This window comes from Mchenga conophoros, linkage group LG7 (assembly GCF_057382185.1).
Source record: "Mchenga conophoros isolate Kocher_MC1m ecotype Shallow Benthic linkage group LG7, M_conophoros_male_GT1.1, whole genome shotgun sequence".
Taxonomy (NCBI): Eukaryota; Metazoa; Chordata; class Actinopteri; order Cichliformes; family Cichlidae; genus Mchenga; species Mchenga conophoros.
In genome coordinates, this window is record NC_140532.1 from 68371803 (window position 1) to 68389888 (window position 18086).

At 47.4% G+C, this 18086-nt stretch overlaps 2 protein-coding genes across 4 annotated transcripts in view; both read left to right on the forward strand.

Annotated features, from left to right (window-relative positions):
• The window catches only part of LOC146571711 (carbohydrate sulfotransferase 8-like), a 45417-nt gene extending 40953 nt beyond the window's left edge, over nucleotides 1-4464 (forward strand). For 2 of the 3 annotated variants that reach the window (XM_085281038.1, XM_085281039.1), the window contains exon 4: nucleotides 2214-4463. In XM_085281038.1, coding sequence (XP_085137164.1) covers nucleotides 2214-3239 — 1026 coding nt within the window. In that variant the 3' untranslated portion in view covers nucleotides 3240-4463. Of the gene's footprint in view, nucleotides 1-2213 lie in introns of all 3 variants that reach the window. The other variant, XM_085281040.1, reaches the window with a different exon arrangement.
• A 7261-nt stretch (nucleotides 4465-11725) lies between these two features.
• Nucleotides 11726-18082, forward strand: LOC146571712 (BTB/POZ domain-containing protein kctd15-like). Its single transcript, XM_085281048.1, has 5 exons — nucleotides 11726-12442; nucleotides 14465-14640; nucleotides 16095-16239; nucleotides 17343-17645; nucleotides 17734-18082. Exons 1-5 carry the CDS (start codon nucleotides 12200-12202, stop codon nucleotides 17893-17895), a joined length of 1029 nt encoding a protein of 342 aa, XP_085137174.1. The 5' UTR covers nucleotides 11726-12199; the 3' UTR covers nucleotides 17896-18082.
• Nucleotides 18083-18086: the final 4 nt, after the last annotated feature.

Genomic DNA, 18086 nt, shown 5'->3' on the forward strand with positions numbered 1-18086 from the left:
TGCAACAGAAAGTTCCTGATCGGTTCTTGTGAGTCTCAGATCATCGAGGACCTTCTGCTCCACCGTTTCTAATTTACATAAAAGTTTCGGGGTCCAAAGTTTGAAGGTTTATAATGGTTGTTGTCAAGTTTTAGCTTCATGTATCAGAAACATGTGTTTTTGAAACATGGCCACGGTCTTTCACTAAAACTCGGGTAATATTTAAACATGAATATCAGACTAAAGCTGTGCCCTCGAGCTGAATCAGGGTCTGTAGACACATGCATGAAACATGAGTGTTGCCTGATTAAAATATGCAGCAAAAGCAGGTCTGCATCGTCCCATATTTGAGCTGCACTAATAAAAACCTTCACACTGAAGTTTGTAGTTGGATGTAGGTGGATTTCATAACAATGTAAAATAATATTTTTAACATGAAGAAACGTCAGAAGATTCTGATCTGAGTTCAGCTCTGTAGGTTTCAAGACCGGGATGTATTTAAAATTTTAATTTAAATGTAATATGTTCACATTTAGTCCTGCAGTGTCTGACAACACCCAGAATCTCAGAAAGATGATTCTGTTCAAATGCGAGGTTTTCAGAAACATTTCATCATCATCATCCTCATCCTCAGTGTTTGGACACCACACACACACACACACACGTTTAGGTTGGACACCTGCAGCTGAGACTGCAGACGTCCTGACTTGCATGATTGATCAGGACACTCACAGCATCAGATGGAATTCAGATTTTCAGGTTCAGAGAGTAGAACCCTGCAGAGTAGAACCCTGTAGAGTAGAAACATGCACAGTAGAACCCTGTAGAGCAGAACCCTGTAGAGTAGAAAAATGCACAGTAGAACCCTGTAGAGTAGAACCCTGTAGAGTAGAAAAATGCACAGTAGAACCCTGTAGAGTAGAAACATGCACAGTAGAACCTTGCAGAGTAGAACCCTGTAGAGTAGAAACATGCAGAGTAGAACCCTGTAGAGTAGAACCCTGCAGAGTAGAAACATGCACAGTAGAACCCTGCAGAGTAGAAACATGCACAGTAGAACCCTGTAGAGTAGAAACCTGTAGAGTAGAAACATGCACAGTAGAACCCTGTAGAGTAGAAACATGCACAGTAGAACCCTGTAGAGTAGAAACATGCACAGTAGAACCCTGCAGAGTCGAAACATGCAGAGTAGAACCCTGCCGAGTAGAACCCTGCAGAGTAGAAAAGTGCAGATTAGAAACATGCAAAGTAGAACCCTGTAGAGTAGAACCTTGCAGAGTAGAAACATGCACAGTAGAACCCTGTAGAGTAGAACCTTGCAAAGTAGAACCTTGCAGAGTAGAAACATGCAGAGTAGAACCTGTAGAGTCGAAAAATGCAGAGTAGAACCCTGTAGAGTAGAAACATGCACAGTAGAACCCTGTAGAGTAGAACCCTGTAGAGTAGAACCCTGCAGAGTAGAAACATGCACAGTAGAACCCTGCAGAGTAGAACCCTGCAGAGTAGAAACATGCACAGTAGAACCCTGTAGAGTAGAAACCTGTAGAGTAGAAACATGCACAGTAGAACCCTGTAGAGTAGAACCCTGTAGAGTAGAAACATGCACAGTAGAACCCTGTAGAGTAGAAACATGCACAGTAGAACCCTGCAGAGTCGAAACATGCAGAGTAGAACCCTGCCGAGTAGAACCCTGCAGAGTAGAAAAGTGCAGATTAGAAACATGCAAAGTAGAACCCTGTAGAGTAGAACCTTGCAGAGTAGAAACATGCACAGTAGAACCCTGTAGAGTAGAACCTTGCAAAGTAGAACCTTGCACAGTAGAACCTGCAGAATAGAAAAATGCAGATTAGAAACATGTAGAGTAGAACCCTGCAGAGTAGAACCCTGCACAGTAGAACCCTGCAGATTAGAAACGTGCAGAGTAGAACCTGCAGCGTAGAACCCTGCAGAGTAGAACCCTGCAGAGTAGAAACATGCAGAGTAGAACCTGCAGAGTAGAACCTTGCAGAGTAGAACCCTGCAGAGTAGCACCTGCAGAGTAGAAACCTGATTAATGGATCAGAACGTTTTATGTGAATCGGAGCCGCTTGGTCAAAAACAAAGCGGCTGATCATGGACTCTTTACATGCAGGAAATGGCGAGCGTGGAGGTTAAACATACAGACAACGCCCTGCGTGATGGGAAACGCCCACTGATGACATGCCCTCTGTTTCCTGTATGTGTGTGTGTTAAAGGAAGCCGACGATGCGGCAGGACGTCGTCCTGTCTCTCCGCCCGCTCTCCGTCCCCAGCCACTGTCCTCCTCGCTATTCTCTGACTCACCGCTCGGCTCAAAGCAGCCGCTCACTAAACGCCGCAGGAAGTTGCTGCTGAAGAGCAGCGTGGCGGCGTCCAGCTCCCCCACGGGCCAAGTAGAGGTGGCTCTGCAGCTGCCGAGGATGCAGGAGTCACGGCACCGCCTGCTAACAGATATCTGTGCCCAATACCAGCCGGGAGTGGATAGGCGGCCGCCGTCGCAGCGGCAGGTGTCGCGGGTGTACGTGGAGGAGCGGTCCCGGCTGCTGTACTGCGAGGTGCCCAAAGCTGGCTGCTCCAACTGGAAGCGGGTGCTGATGGTGCTGAGCGGCAGCGCCGCGTCCACACGGGACATTCCCCATGACGCGGCGCATTACGAAAACCGCCTCCCGCGGCTCAGCGGCTACAGTCGTGCTGGCGTTACCGAGCGGCTTCGCTCCTACACCAAAGCGCTGTTCGTCCGGGAGCCTTTTGAGCGCCTCGTGTCAGCGTTTCGGGACAAGTTTGAGAGCCCCAACTCATACTACCACCCCGTGTTTGGACGGGCCATCATCTCCAGGTACCGAGCCAACGCCACACATGCTGCACTGCGCTCTGGCGCCGGTGTGACCTTCAGGGAGTTTGTGCAGTACCTGCTGGATGTGCGGCGGCCCGTGGGGATGGACATCCACTGGGAGCCGGTGAGCCAGCTGTGCAGCCCATGCTTCCTGCAGTTCACCTTCATCGGGAAGTTCGAGAGCCTGGAGCGTGACGCCAACTTCCTGCTCCGAAGCATCGGGGCGCCGGTTAACCTCACGTTCCCGGACTTCAAGGACAGGAACCCACTGGCGGAGAGGACATCCTCCAGCATCACGCAGAAGTACTTCTCACAGCTCAACGCCACCGAGCGGCAGAAGGTCTTCGACTTCTACTACATGGACTACCTGATGTTCGGGTACCCCAAGCCCTTCAGCGACCTGCACTGAGCCACTGCCGCGCTCAGCATGTTTGGCTCTGTTAACGTGTCAGAGGGGTGGGACAAGCTGAGGCTGCGTACCTGTGCAGGTGTGAGAGCTCCAGACTCAGAGACTGATTTTTGTGTTTGTGTGTTTTTAACGACTTCTGTGAAGTTTGTTGAGCCGCGTCCTGCAGAGAGAAGCTATCAGATAACGGCGGGAATCACATGGATGCTTCCGGGCTCAGACGCCGTGATGTCACACATTGACAACTTTGAGTCAATTGCTTGCGACGTTGAGGCATCAGCCAATCAGATCACATTTAGCCAAATCTGCTCCAAACGCAGCTGTTGGCGAAAGAAGCTGAGGTGGTCTGCACAATTGCGGAGGAGGATGAGGAGATGAGCCGATGTGACCTCTGACCTCGGCGTTGTGGCAAAGACACGGTCGAGATGCTGTTTAATAATTTTTTTTAATCAGTGAATCAGGCACAAAAATATAAAAATGTTTTTCACAAAAATGTCATTTTATTATTTAACCCGACATTATGACAGCGAACAGGAAGTATGATGCTGCGGACTGACCGAGCTCTGGATTATTTTAATAAAGACCTTAAATCTGCTCGGGTGGAGGAGTGGCTCAGTTGATCATTTATGTACAGTCTGTTTAAAGCAGGAACAGGAAGTGAGGTAGGAGGTGATGCTGCAAATGTGTTTGTGGTGATTTTCAGACGACCTCGAAGCCTTAACACTGCCTTCTCACCTGTGACCACAATAAACGAGACACTCTTTGAACACCTGGAGACTCGCCTCTTATTCTGATACTCACAGGCTGACCTTTGACCTTTGTGCTCAGGTCTGGGTGTAAATAAAGTTTAGCTCCCCTAACATCACCTGCAGACCGTCAGATTTGTTATTATTCACCTGTATTTATTCATCACTGACGCTCTCCCTGTGGACCCAGTTGGACCCTCTAGTGGCCAGTCCAGGCCTGGGAGCCTCATGTTTGATAGCAGAGGCCTAAGCTGGGTTTAGATTAACCTGGGTAACTTCAGGCTTAACCTGGTTTCTATACAGATAAATCACCATGGTAACTTAAGATCAAGATTAAAGATAAATAGGTATGACATCACCGCCTACTGACCAATCAGATCTCCAGAAAATACCATTTTTGGACGATCCCTCGGACCTCTGAGCTGGAACAGCAGGTCTGTTTTATCACCGTGCGATGTCTCATGTTTCTCCGCTGATCAGTGATTTTTAAAAAGCCGTTACCTTAGAAACAAACAGCAGCATCTCATCACTGAGCACGCTCGGAGATGAGATAATGAAATATAATTAAAATGTTTACTTTGGCGCTGTTGAGCACCAGAGTTGTGATCTGTGGCGACGAGCTGGGCCCACGTTCTCCGACCCAAACAGGAAAACTGAGTTCACACGAGAATAAATCTGAGCTGACTTAACGAGTGACATTTAAAACGAGGCGTCACACTGTGACTCACAGGATCACCACCGGGGGGCAGAGTTTGACCTGTGTGTGCACCCACTGTTATCATCTTCAATGCCAACACAGAGCAGAGCAGCTACCTGAACATTGCTCCAACAGAGGTCCATCATCTTGTTAATAACTTTACCCCCTGTCACTGCGTACGACTCTGGATACTGTAGCTCTGGTGAAAAATAGACTTAAATCAGAAGTACCTGACTCCGTGGTATAATTCTCAAACATGTAGCGTAAAGCAGACGACTCGTTAGTTTCAGTCAGGTTTCAGAGCTCATCACAGCACAGAAGTGAAGATGAAGGTTGTAATGTTCTTATTCCTCTATGAATAAAACATCAAGAATTGCTCCTGGTGCTAGCTTCAGCTAACACCCAGTCTGTTTATTATTCTTTCTACAACGATCGCTTCTTCTTCTGTTCTGTATATCTTATTGATTCCAGAGCGCCCCCTGTGGGTAGCTTCAACAATAGCAACTATCATTACATCCCCTTTCCAAACAGGTTGGTGTTATAATAAGCACAATTCCAAAGAGAACTGTTACTCTGTAACATCTGAACATTCTTGTCTAACATTCAACATGTTATAAATTGTGCAACAAACTACATTCAGTAGTGTTTTTTTTAACCAAAAGTTGTAGCACAAGTCAAACAAAATAAATCCAAATGTATACCTTACATCGTCCAGAATGAACCAAATGAATCCCATACAGCCCTCAAGCACATTAGAACTCTTCACCTTTGACAACTTGAACAGTCAATAACACATTATAACTCAGCAGGTCTCAATTAAGTGTGAACAATTACTATTCTAAATGAATTATTATCCGTTATTTACTTGTGATTTATTATTATTATTTTTTAACAATTCTTTACCACAACAGTTCACACTTGTTCTAAGAGCCTCTCTGTAGGTTTCTTAGGTCTGGTAGACCTTCTCAGTATCTCAGACATTGGGGAAGGTGAAGGAGGCTCACTGTGGTGCTCAACAGGGTTAGCACCTCGTTGTTCAGTTCCAGTCTCTGTGTCCTGATGTTTAACATCCTGTGTCTTTAACAGACTTCTCCGGTTTCTTCTTAACACTTGTCCATTCTCTGTCTGAACAGCAAACGATCTGGGCCCTACTTCGCTGAGAACTGTTGCTTTTTTGTCCCAGAAATCTGGACCTGCAATCCTCACAACATCTCTTTCCTGAAGCGGTTCCAGACGCCTTGCAGTTTTGTCATAGTTCCTTTTCTGTCTGTGCTTGAGTTTCATTCTTTTGTCGGTCAGCTTGTTGTCATGTGCATTGTCATTTTCCTTGGAAATGTGTGCAAGTGTGGTGCGGAGCTTGCGATGCATGAGTAGCTCAGCAGGTGATGCCCCACACTCCAGGGATGAAGCTCTGTAGCTTAGCAGAGCCAGGTAAGGGTCGGTCTTACTGTCTCTTGCTTTTTTGAACAATCTCTTTACTATTTGGACTCCTTTTTCTGCCTGTCCATTCGCTTGGGGATACAAGGGACTAGAGGTGATATGTTGAAATCCATATTGTTTTGCAAAGTCACTAAATTCTCTGCAGTCATATTGTGGACCATTGTCACTGATGACACACTGTGGAATTCCATGTCTGGCAAAAAAGCCCTTCATGTGTGTGATGACTGACTGTGCTGATGTACTGGAAAGCTGTGCCACTTTTGGATAATTAGAATAGTAGTCAATCACCAAAACATAGTCCTTGCCATCCAGATGAAATAAATCCGTGCCTACCTTTTGCCATGGTGCATTGGGTAGATCTGCTGCCAGCATTGGCTCTTTTGTTTGTTTGTAGTGATGTTTGAGACATGTTTCACATTTCTGTATCATCTCCTCAATATCCCTGTTGATGCCTGGCCAGTAAACTGCTTCTCTCGCTCTCCTTTTACATTTCTCCACTCCAAGATGTCCTTCATGGATACGCTGAAGCATGTCTTTCTGCATGGATTGAGGGATGACAATCTGGTTTTGTCTCAGCACCAGCCCATTAGCCATGCATAAATCAGCTCGCACAGAGTAGAACCCTGGACAGACTCCTTTTGACCACCCATTCTGTATAAGGTGTGATACTTTCTGCAGCACTGGATGCTACAGGTTGCCACTTGTCTTTGTTCCTTTGGAGCAGAACTGCTCCCAAGCCATCTTTTGAGGCATCTGTTGAAATTTTTGTTGGCTTTGATGGATCAAAGAATGTCAAGACCGGCTCTGTAGTTACAGTTTCCTTCAATTTTTTCCACTCTTTCTCATGCCGGGCCGTCCACTCGAACACTGTGTTGTGCTGTAGCAGCTCCCTTAGGCATGCTGTCGTGGAGGTAAGATTAGGAATGAACTTACCCAGAAAGTTGATCATCCCCATTGCTCGCAAGACACCTTTTTTGTCAATGGGTGCTGGCATATCCAATATGGCTTGTACCTTTGACTGATCAGGTTCCACCCCTTCACTTGTAACCTTATCTCCCAGGAAGGTCATCTCTGAAACACCAAAGAGGCACTTGTCTCTATTCAGTTTAAGTCCATTCTTGTTAACTCTCCACAAAAGTTTCTCCAGCCTTTCATCATGTTGTTGCCTTGTATTTCCCCAGACTACGAGGTCATCTATGTAGACTCTGGTGCCTTCCAGCCCTTTGATCAGGGACTCCATTGCCCTGTGGAAGATCTCTGGTGCTGATTTAATTCCAAATGGGAGCCTCAAGAAACAGTAACGCCCAAATGGCGTGTTAAAGGTAGTGTACCTGCTGCTTTCTGGGTCTAGCCTCAGCTGCCAAAATCCATGTGATGCATCCAGTTTGCTAAAAAACGTATCTCCTGCCATTTCACTCATTATTTCCTCTCTCTTAGGGATCTGATAATGCTCTCTTTTAATATTTTCATTTAGATCTTTGGGATCAAGGCAGACTCTTAAGGCACCTGTATTCTTTTTCTTGACACAAGTGATAGAGTTCACCCAGTCTGTGGGCTCTTCCACTCGTTCAATGACACCCATTTGAGTCATTCTTTCAAGCTCTTTTTTCAAACTTGTCCGTAATGGAGCAGGCACTCTCCTTGGGGCATGCACCACAGGCACGGCATCATCCTTGAGCTGGATTTTGTAGGTGTAAGGCAATGTTCCATGTCCTTTGAAGACTGAAGGAAATTTACTGATAATGTCTGAACTTCCTTCATGCCCTTGGTGTTCCAGTCTTTTGCCTTGTTTGGCTTCTTTCATGGCGTCAGTATTAATCTGATAGATCCTCTTTACTAGTCCCAAGTCCTCAGATGTTTTATCTCCTAAAAGTGACTCGTGTCCATCAGGTACGATGGTGAACAAAATGTTATGCTGTTTGCCTTTTGCTGTCACTTTAAGTCTGCATCCTCCTTTTGTTTGTATTGGCTGGTTATTGTAGGCCCTCAGCGGCATGACTTTCTCTGTAAATCTTCTAGGCTTCTCAGTCAGTGCCTTGAATCCTTCTCGTTGATCAAGTTAGCTTTGGCCCCTGTGTCAATTTTAAATGTTACCAATGTCCCATTGACTAACAGTGGAGCAGTCCATTTATCATTTGTGACTGAACTAACACTTTGGCCAGTGTTATGTCTTGAAGACTGTGCATTGACATCTTCTTCATGTGACACCATCTTAATGAAAAATGTTTCACTTAGATCATCACTGTCATCTGTGTCTTCCTGCACAGTGTGTACTTTTTGTCCCTTGTTTTTGGAGAGACACATTTTTGCATAATGGTTTTGTCCTTTACATTTTGCACATTTTTTCCCATATGCGGGACATTGTTTTGGTCTGTGTTTCTCTCCACATCTCTTGCAAGTGAACATTTCATTGTCACACATTCTGTTTTTGTTGTCGTTGTTTTTGAATTTACTCCATGGCTTTCTTTTAATCAACACTGCGTTCACTGCCTCATTTTCCTGTTGCGCTGCTCCTTGAACAGGCTCTCTAAACGTCAGTACATGTTGTCGTGCTAGCTCACTGGCTTGACTTATCTTTATAGCACTTTCCAGCGTTAGTTCTGTTTCTCTCAACAGTTTCTCTCGGAGCTTCTTCTCATTAGTTCCAAACACTATTTGATCTCGTATCATGGAGTCTCTGAGATCACCAAAACTGCAGGACTGAGCTTTGATCTTGAGGTCTGTGAGAAAAGTATCAAATGACTCACCCTGATGCTGTAAGCGTGAGCGAAAGACGTATCTCTCGTATGTTTCATTTTTCTTTGACAGACAGTGCTCGTCAGATTTCTTCATGACTTCATCAAAGTTATCTTTGTCCTCGGGCTGAGCAAACACAAAAGTGTTGAAGACCTCTACTGCTTCTGTGCCGGCAATGGTGAGCAGCATGGCTATTTTCCTTTCATCTGCCCGTCGATCCACTCCGACAGCTGCAATATACAGTTTGAACTGCTGTTTGAAAGTCCTCCAACTTGCATCCACGTTTCCAGTCAGTTTCAACGGACTTGGCGGTTTTATTGCATCCATCTTGTTGCGTTGCTTCTTATAGAGATTGACAGACCACGTGACTTTCGTGCATTGCATGCCGTGAACTCGTGGCAAAACAATCCAAGTACCTGCATCAGATGCAAGTATTTGCAGCACCGCAAAACGTTCATTCTCCGGTTCCAATACCTTCTTGCTTTTTCTTTGCCCCCCAAAAAGGTATGTACAAAACGAAGGAGAACAATGCCGGTCCGTACAAAGACAGACTCGATGAAAAGTCAAAGAAAAGATACGTGGAAAAAATCAAAGGAGTGAAAGGGTCAGACCCTCACGAGCACACAGAGGGACAAAAGACGTTAGTGTGCTGCCCAACTTTCACCACGCTCATATTTATAATCATACGGTTCTTGGAGTGAGTGCATACACTCATGAAGTTTAGTAACTTCAGGTCACTGCAACAAGCCCAGGTACAGTTTACCGACGGATGGGTGCAGGACCTTGAAATGCACCGTGTAGAACGAAAGACCATCGTACGTATCATAAGTTTACCAGTCTCACAAATCGTCGTCATAAATACACATTCCTTAACCGTTTATTAATAGGACCTTTGAGCTCAACGGTAATTAATTAGTAGTGGAAATAATTTCTGGTAGCATCACAGAAATGTAGCAGTGACAATAATATTGTATGCTGTAATCGTACTGGACAATTAGTGATACAAAACACCTGTTTTATCCTGTGAATAAAAGTATATGTTTTTGTCAATGTACCATAATAACAGAAGCGAAACGCAATATTGTGTCAGGACAATTCACTATTTATGCACAATAAACAAAGGAGCATAGCGCGACAATTTCTGTTCAGTGCCAGACTTGCTTGTAACCTATATCACTAATTATGTTATGAAAAATGACGTATTAACTACAACAGCAGACTGACCTTCGTGTAAATGCTTGGAGCAGACTAACCTGTGAGCTGGAGTGTTCTGGGACGTTATATTTGATCTTTGAATGGCTGCAATCCAGTCGCGTCTTTGTTACTTCGGAAACACGGCTCGAACAATTTCTCTTCAACGACGTAATCCGATAACAACCGATCTCTTTACCCGTCGGCTTCCCGTGGCTGTCATGCGACCGGCTATTGCAGTTAATAATACAACAGCTTCTTGACATTTTTGTGTTTCTTTTTATCGCTGTGTGACTGATTTTAATTGAAAGCCTGCGTGCGCTAGTACCGCTTGCCACGAGTTCCCAGAATTCTTTGCGGTTCTACCCGTGAATGACGTCACATTTTCAATCTCTATTCTTAACCCGTCTCCTGGTACCATGTAATGTTCTTATTCCTCTATGAATAAAACATCAAGAATTGCTCCTGGTGCTAGCTTCAGCTAGCTGTTTATTATTCTTTCTACAACGATCGCTTCTTCTTCTATTCTGTATATCTTATTGATTCCAGAGCGCCCCCTGTGGGTAGCTTCAACAATAGCAACTATCATTACAAAGGTCACAAATGATCTTCTTCTTGATACATGCTTCCCCTAGGCAGCATCACTAGAAGACATAGCATACATTTACACCGCTATGCAGACGATGCACTGTGGGTTTCTTCTTCACTCACTATGTGTTACCTCTCTGCATTGAATCATATCTGTTATTAATCTCTGTCTCTCTTCCACAGCATCTCTTTATCCTGTCTTCCTTCTCTCACCCCCACCAATCACAGCAGATGGCCCCGCCCCTCCCTGAGCCTGGTTCTGCTGGAGGTTTCTTCCTATTAAAAGGGAGTTTTTCCTTCCCACTGTCGCCAAAGTGCTGCTCATAGGGGTCATATCATAGTTTTTCTCTGTATCTATTATTGTGGGGTCTGCCTTACAATATAAAGCTCCTTGAGGCGACTGTTGTTGTGATTTGGCGCTGTGTTAATAACATTTAAACTGAATTGAATAAATCACTTAAACAGAAGCTGTGCAACAGAGTGAAGCAGTCTAAAATATGTCAAACAGCAGTTTAAATTTCAAATGTTTTATAATAAGACAAAACTATAAACTCACTCTAACTAACTGAAGCCTTTCATTGACCAAACAAACACATCGGTCCTCTCTGTGCACACACACTGCTGCTGTCAGTGTGTTTGTATGTAACAAAATCAAAGTGCAGACATGCGTTTGTGACTCTGTCACCGAGCTAACAGCCGATCACTCGGCATGTTTGTACTGTCGGCTCATGTTGCCTTCATGTTCCCAGGAGCACTCAGCTGACGACATCTAAAGACCTGCAGGCCGTTCGAGTCACATCTTCCTTAAACTAACAGCGTTTCATAAAGAGAACATCACAGCAGCAGCAGACACGGTGGTGTGATGGTCTGTGCTGCTCTGCTGCTTCAGGACAACTCGCTGTAACTGAGGGAATTCTGCTCTCTACCAGAAAACCCTGAAGGCAGCAGGACAATGATCAGGTCCTGCAGCACGTCCCCCTCCGATTGGCTCAAAGAACAAAATGAAGTTTTGGAAGTCTGGAATAAACGGCCTCAAAGGGGAGCCAAACCAGTACGATATGATCCAGGTGTAACAAAGATTTACAGGTGTGCGCGCTGATCTGTGTGTAACGTCTGAGGACTCACAAATGTGTTCATCCAAAGCCGAGTAAATTCAGACCTTTACAGTTAATGAAGTTCAGATCGTTAGCTTCAATAACGGCTCACAGATCCACAAACGTGAGCTGCGCTCAGGTCACGCTCTGTGTGGATCAGATCTGAAGGAGGAGGGCGGAGCGTCGTCCTCGGGGAACATTCTGGTTTCAGGTCTGTGTCATTCCTTCGTGCCGATCCAGTTTGTACCACAAGGTGGCGTCAGTGTTAGTGGGTCATCTTGTATTTACAGGACATTGTGGGAATATGAAAAAGAAATCAAAATAAACCGCGGGTGGGGGTTGCGCGCGCTCTGCAGCTGAAAATGCTTTCGGGTGCGCGCGCTCTCCTCTTCGCACGCGCAGGCTGGCGGCGCACGTCTCCATCCAGCAGTGCGCAGTAATTGAAATGGCGCATTTGGCCGCGGGCGGGTAATGCGTGATGGGACGCGTCATTCGGGAGGGGGCGGGACCTGCGGGATCTCACCTTCGTGCGCGCGCTGCCTCGGTGGGGTCGGGACTGTGACCTGGCCCCGGGGGGTCTGCGGGGCCCCGGGTGCTCTTCTGTCGGCCCTCCTCTCTGCTCCTCCTCAGTCTCTCCGGGACCGCAGCCCTGCCGCCGGGACGGAGCTCTCTCTCACGCCGCCCTCCATGTCCTCCGTGTCGGTCTCCTCTCAGGTGAGTGAGCGGGACGGGAGGGGGGCACAGGTGCTGCTGTGAGGCTCATTTATAAAGTTTTCGAGTTTATGACGTAAAACTAGAAATTCAGACGCGTTTCGGGGGAAGACACGCCGAGCTGCTCCGTTCTCGCCGCCAGACTCCATTAAAAAAACGTCCGATTTAAGTGTTCCGGGGTCCCGGTGACAAACAGCCACCACACCACACACCGTCGTGTTTTCCGTTGATTTCGTAGCACATTCTCCACGTCGGCACAAACAAATATTCTGACATTACAGAATGTTTCAGCGCAGTCGGAACCTTTGCCGGTAGCGCGTCTGCTTTCTGGCCATCCTTTAACGGCTGCTCCGCCGCTGTGGACGGACGTTATCTCCGTTATTTGTGGTTAAAGATAAGGTTCTCCAGAATTAACAGAGGGGTCGGTGAGGGTTCGTATCCAGATTTCACCAGAAGCCCGCACAGTGTGGAGAGGAGACCTTCACACAGGTCAGGAGACACCTGGCTTCGTTGGATTTGCGAGGATACGTTAAATGTTGGGTTTTTCTAAAGGAGCCTGGCGTATGTTGGTTTAAGTGCGAAAGTGGAAGGGCTTGATGTTCCGAACCCTAAAGTTCAAACACGTGGCCTCACGTGCAGGTCAATTCTTTATTTCAGGGTTTGATGAAATCCACGGACTGATCTCACGTCTGTTATTTCCCGATATTTGAACGCACCACTGCAGACAGGCAGGTGGGGGCGGGGCCCTACGCTGGTGTGACCCGAGGCAATGTTCACCTTTCATGCTCCATAGCCCAGGGGGCGGAAGATAAGGTTCTTCAGCGGCAGCAGCCACCCCCCAGGACACCTCCCACCCCGGCTCGTTATAAATTTATCTGAACCAGAATAAAAATAATTGTAACAAAACTTATGCTTTGAGGGGGGAGGAGCCCCTGCCCCTTCATCAGCCGAGGTCAGAGGTCAGATTATAGATGTCGTTATTCTGAGAGCGCTCCATCGTCCTTGTCTTCCTCCTCCATCAGTTTGACTCTGCCTAGGTCAGAGAAACACTAGTTGGCGCTGTTCGTCTTCCAGCTGGCTCAGTAAACAGCAGCAGCAGAAGAAAACTAGGCATAGGTTTAACACGCAGCGAATCCCCTGCTGGTCGTGTAGGGCAGTGTTTCCCAACCTTTTGGAGCCACGGCACACCCCCAAACAAAAATGTCACAAAAAGCACATTGATCATTTCCCCCGCACTCCAGGCAGCGCAGAATTGACTCGGTTTGTCCCCAGTTTACCTTTTTTGCTTCCTTCTGACCACTGCTCATGCTGGGGCTTCACCTGGGTCGGAGTTTCCTCCAGGACCAGGTCACACTGACTACTTTTCCTTTGCAATTACTTATCTATTGCTGTTACGCGCTGTGTCATCTCACAGCATGACTATTATGTCATTTCTTTGTCTTCTTCTTTTTTACTGGCAGTTGGCGACCCATTGAATTAGAGCAGGTAGTTGTACTGCCCTCTAGTGGAAGAGAATGCCATTGTTCTGCCCGTTACTCACGCTGGTTGCTTAGAGTACTAATCAGGTGGAACCAGATAATCTTCCACGGCTCACCTGATCATTTCTCACGGCACACCTATGTCCCGCGCCCCAGTGATTGGGAAACACTGGTGTAGGGGTACTGCCCATAGGCTGTACATAAAAGATGGAAGCTGCCACCTTACTTCACCTCTTGGTTCGTCGCTCTATGCAGTTCGAGCTGAGCGTTTTTGGCCTCGCCAGCTTGGAGTAGGGTTTTAACTTGACCCACAGGTCAGGATTTGAAGGGGCGGAGCCAGGGTTTAAAGGAGGTGGAGCTATAACAACTAATTCCCGACTGTATCAGATAAAGAAGGATTATTTTGAGCTGTGAATTATGCAAAGCTGCTGAAACAATCACTTAAGCGTTTTAAACTCAGCAGGACACACCTGGGTAAATCCAGGTGAAGCCTCTTCAAAATAAAACCGGTGTGTTCTGAATTTTGACCTGCTGTTATTTGTGATAGGAGGGACGGAGCTTGTCCAGGATGTCTCTGAGCCACTCACCTGTGTCGCCCATGACGACCCAAGGTATCCCGTCGCCCGCCCAGCTCACCAAGGCCAACGCCCCTGTCCACATCGACGTGGGCGGGCACATGTACACCAGCAGCCTGGCGACGCTCACCAAGTTCCCGGAGTCCAGGTGAGAGACATGAGCCTGGGGGAATACCTGGGCATGCAAGTATGTTTACTGAAGTGAGGTGAGGTTTCCAGGTCAGTAAACACAACCAGAGTTCATACATAAGGCGCACGGGATTATAAGGGGCTCTGTCGACTTTCAGAAAAATCAAAGGGTTGATTTTAAGTGCGCCGTGTTTTCCAAACAACACGGTAATAACGACGGCCCGCTAGCATGCGCTACCAAAAATAGTGCTTTGTTGTGTATCTGAGGGACGAAAGCTAAACCAGTTCCACACCAGTGAAGCTGCAGCATTTTTACAAACCAGTTCAGGTTCATCGTTTCATTCAACGATCCGCTTTCACTCTCCTCATTCTCCATCGCCGCCATGTGCGTATGAAAACAAAGGCACTGCACATGCACGTTTTACCCATATTCATGTTTCATTTTCTTATTGTTGCCCAACGTTATACCGGTAGTACCGTGAGCGGTATGATATGGCCCAGCCCTAACACCCACACAAGTGTGTCTGAGTCAGGCCAGTACCAGCAGGTATCTACAGCCAATCAGGCTCTGATGTGGAGTCTTTCTCCATTACCTGTATCCACCCACAGCCCAACCATCAAAAACACAATGGTTTCACTTCCTGCTTTAAAAAAATAATCATGGCCTGAAACAAAAACAGCCATAATGCTAATGTGTGTGTGCTGTATGCTAATATTACTCTGTGGTATAAAATATTAACCTTAGAATGAGAAACAGACCCATGGCGGGGCCTTCCCCTAATTATTAAGTTAAAGATGAAAAGGAGCATTTAATGGTGATGCGATGAATACAAACACCTGCAGCTGTTTAATGGCGGGAACAGGGAGTTTAATGATGGCGTGTTTGATCGCTCTTTGCTGTACCCGACCAAAGAGAGCGAGAGAAGGACAGAGGAGGCGACGAGGAGGCGAAGCTGATAAGAGGAGGAGGAGAAGAGATTCAGCCTGCAGAGACTCCACAAGAGCCTGACCACGGCTCAGAAATCCTCCAGCACACGTTACATGATCCTCCTCACTGAGCATGCTCAGACTGGGCTGGCTGTAGTGGATGGTAGAGCAGATCAGCTACTGACTGGAAGGTCGGTGGTTCGATCCTTGGCTTCCCCCAGTCTGCATGCCAAATATCCTCGGGCAAGATACTGACCCCAAGCTGCGTCCATTGGAGTGTGAACGTTGGTTAGATTGGGTGCATGTGGCGTGTTGTATAGAGCGCTTTGAGGACTCTGGCAGAGAGCGCTCTATAAGAATCAGTCCATTTACCATTACTCCTCCTCCTCCTCACCCAGCACGCGCGGACTCCTCCTCCTCCTCATCCCCATCATCATCATCATCCTCCTCATCCTCCTCACCCAGCACGCGCATGGCTGCATGTTGTTGACCTTTGACCTCGGGCAGTCTGACATCAGACCGTGACCCCGGCTCGTGTCTCTGCAGGATCAGCCGGCTGTTCAGCGGTGCAGAGCCCATCGTGTTGGACAGTCTGAAGCAGCACTACTTCATCGACCGGGACGGCGACATCTTCCGCTACATCCTTAGTTTCCTGCGCACCTGCAAGCTGCTGCTTCCTGAAGACTTCCAGGTGAGCCCCTGCAGCAGCCGGCACAGGTGAACGCCTGTTCACGGTTCAGACCAGTTGCATTACTGATGATCTTTATATGGCTGCCCATCCGTGAGCCTGGGTCTTCCTGTTAAAAGGGAATTTTTCCACAGGCAGCGGTCCGCTTGTTGATTTCCTGTTATTGTGCGACCCTCAGCCTGAAGTATGAAGCTCGCTGAGGCACACGTGTGATTTGGTGCTACATTAACAAACCTGTAGCTGTATAACCCGTGAGCTTGGGCCAATCAGTGACCAGCAGAGCGTGAGAGGATCACATGCTGAGCAGAATCTAAATAAACTAAACCGAGACAACCGGCACGCGGTTTAGTTTATTTAGATTTCAGTTTCCATGGAAACAGCTAATGTTTATTTTACTTTCATGGTCAAATTTCACAAATGGGTAAAACAAACTCTGAGGAGACGTGAAGAGTTTGACTCAGAGATGATTGGTTCATACTGAGACTCGTTTTAGCTCGGACTCTGCGGCGGCGCAGACGAGTGTCTTTTACTAAATGAAAGCAGGAGGTGTGTGTTAGCAGCATACTGTTTCCTCTGATCTGTGTGTGTTGTTACTGAGACACCCGGCTCACAGTGAGTCAGACGGCCCGCGGACACACCGCCGCTTTACATAAACACACCCACCCCCACTTCCACCGGGGGGGGGGCTTCGATGCAGCAGGACGCCTGAGGCAGTGAGGGGAAAAACCACAAACCTCCATCTGAGTGTCAGACAGAGAAAATCGGAGGCAAGAGAATTAAGTGTGCTCGGGTTTTCAGAATAAAAGCACCAGTACAGCAGGAAGTGAAGGTCAGGAGAGTTGTCTTTTTTAAAGGGAAATAGGAAGGAAAGAATTAAAGGAAAGAAGAATTGGAGAGAGGATGTGATGTGGAGCTCCTCGTGCTGCTGGGATTCTTCTCTGTGATTGGTAGATTGATCCTACATGCTCCAGCTGTTGATCTGACAGTTTTCAAATACCACGCAGGAAACAGGTCGTCCATCATGAGGTCATGTAATCAGGCTGATCTGTAATTAGCTTATTATTTATATTGATCAGCTGATCGTTGTCATGTGACTCTGTCCTCAGGACTTGCCCCAGCTGTACGAGGAGGCTCGGTACTACCAGCTGACTCCGATGGTGCGCGAGCTGGAGCGCTGGCAGGCGGAGCGCGAGGCCCAGCGGACGGCGCCCTGCGAGTGTCTGGTGGTCCGCGTCACACCTGACCTGGGCGAGAGGATCGCGCTGAGCGGCGAGAAGGTCCTCATCGAGGAAATCTTCCCCGAGACCGGAGACGTGATGTGCAACTCTGTGAACGCCGGCTGGAACCAGGACCCAACCCATGTCATCCGTTTCCCTCTGAACGGGTACCTGAGGCTCAACTCCGTGCAGGTGAGTCCGCTCGCATCGCCAAACGTTCTCCACACGCCAGGAGCCGAGGAGAGGCGGGTCTCATCTGTGCCTCCGTTTCTCCCTGCAGGTCCTCGAGCGCCTCTTCCTGAAGGGCTTCGAAATCAAGGCGTCCTGCGGCGGCGGCGTCGACTCGTCCCAGTTCAGCGAGTACGTGCTGTGTCGCGACCTGCAGCACAGCCAGTCCGTCATCAGCACGCCAATCCGGATTAAGCAAGAGCCTCTGGACTAAAGAGCAGCGGTGACCGTGTCACCTGAGCACGCCGAGCACACCTGGAGCGGAGGCCTCAGGAGGCGGAGCTTGGCTGCCGTGTACATAATGGTTTTTCTAAGTGTCATTACATTTTTATAAAGTGCTGTTTGTATATTTAATGTGTTTGTAGCTCAGCTGTTGTTCTCATAAAAAGAAACCACACAAAGCTC

What these genes read in the sequence shown, in the direction of transcription:
- LOC146571712 (XM_085281048.1), top strand. Translation starts at nt 12,200, where the DNA reads ATGCGTGATGGGACGCGTCATTCGGGAGGGGGCGGGACCTGCGGGATC. An exon ending in ACCAAGTTCCCGGAGTCCAG is followed by an intron (nt 14,641 to 16,094) that starts GTGAGAGACATG and finishes GTGTCTCTGCAG; the next exon opens with GATCAGCCGGCTGTTCAGCG. An exon ending in TGCTTCCTGAAGACTTCCAG is followed by an intron (nt 16,240 to 17,342) that starts GTGAGCCCCTGC and finishes CTCTGTCCTCAG; the next exon opens with GACTTGCCCCAGCTGTACGA.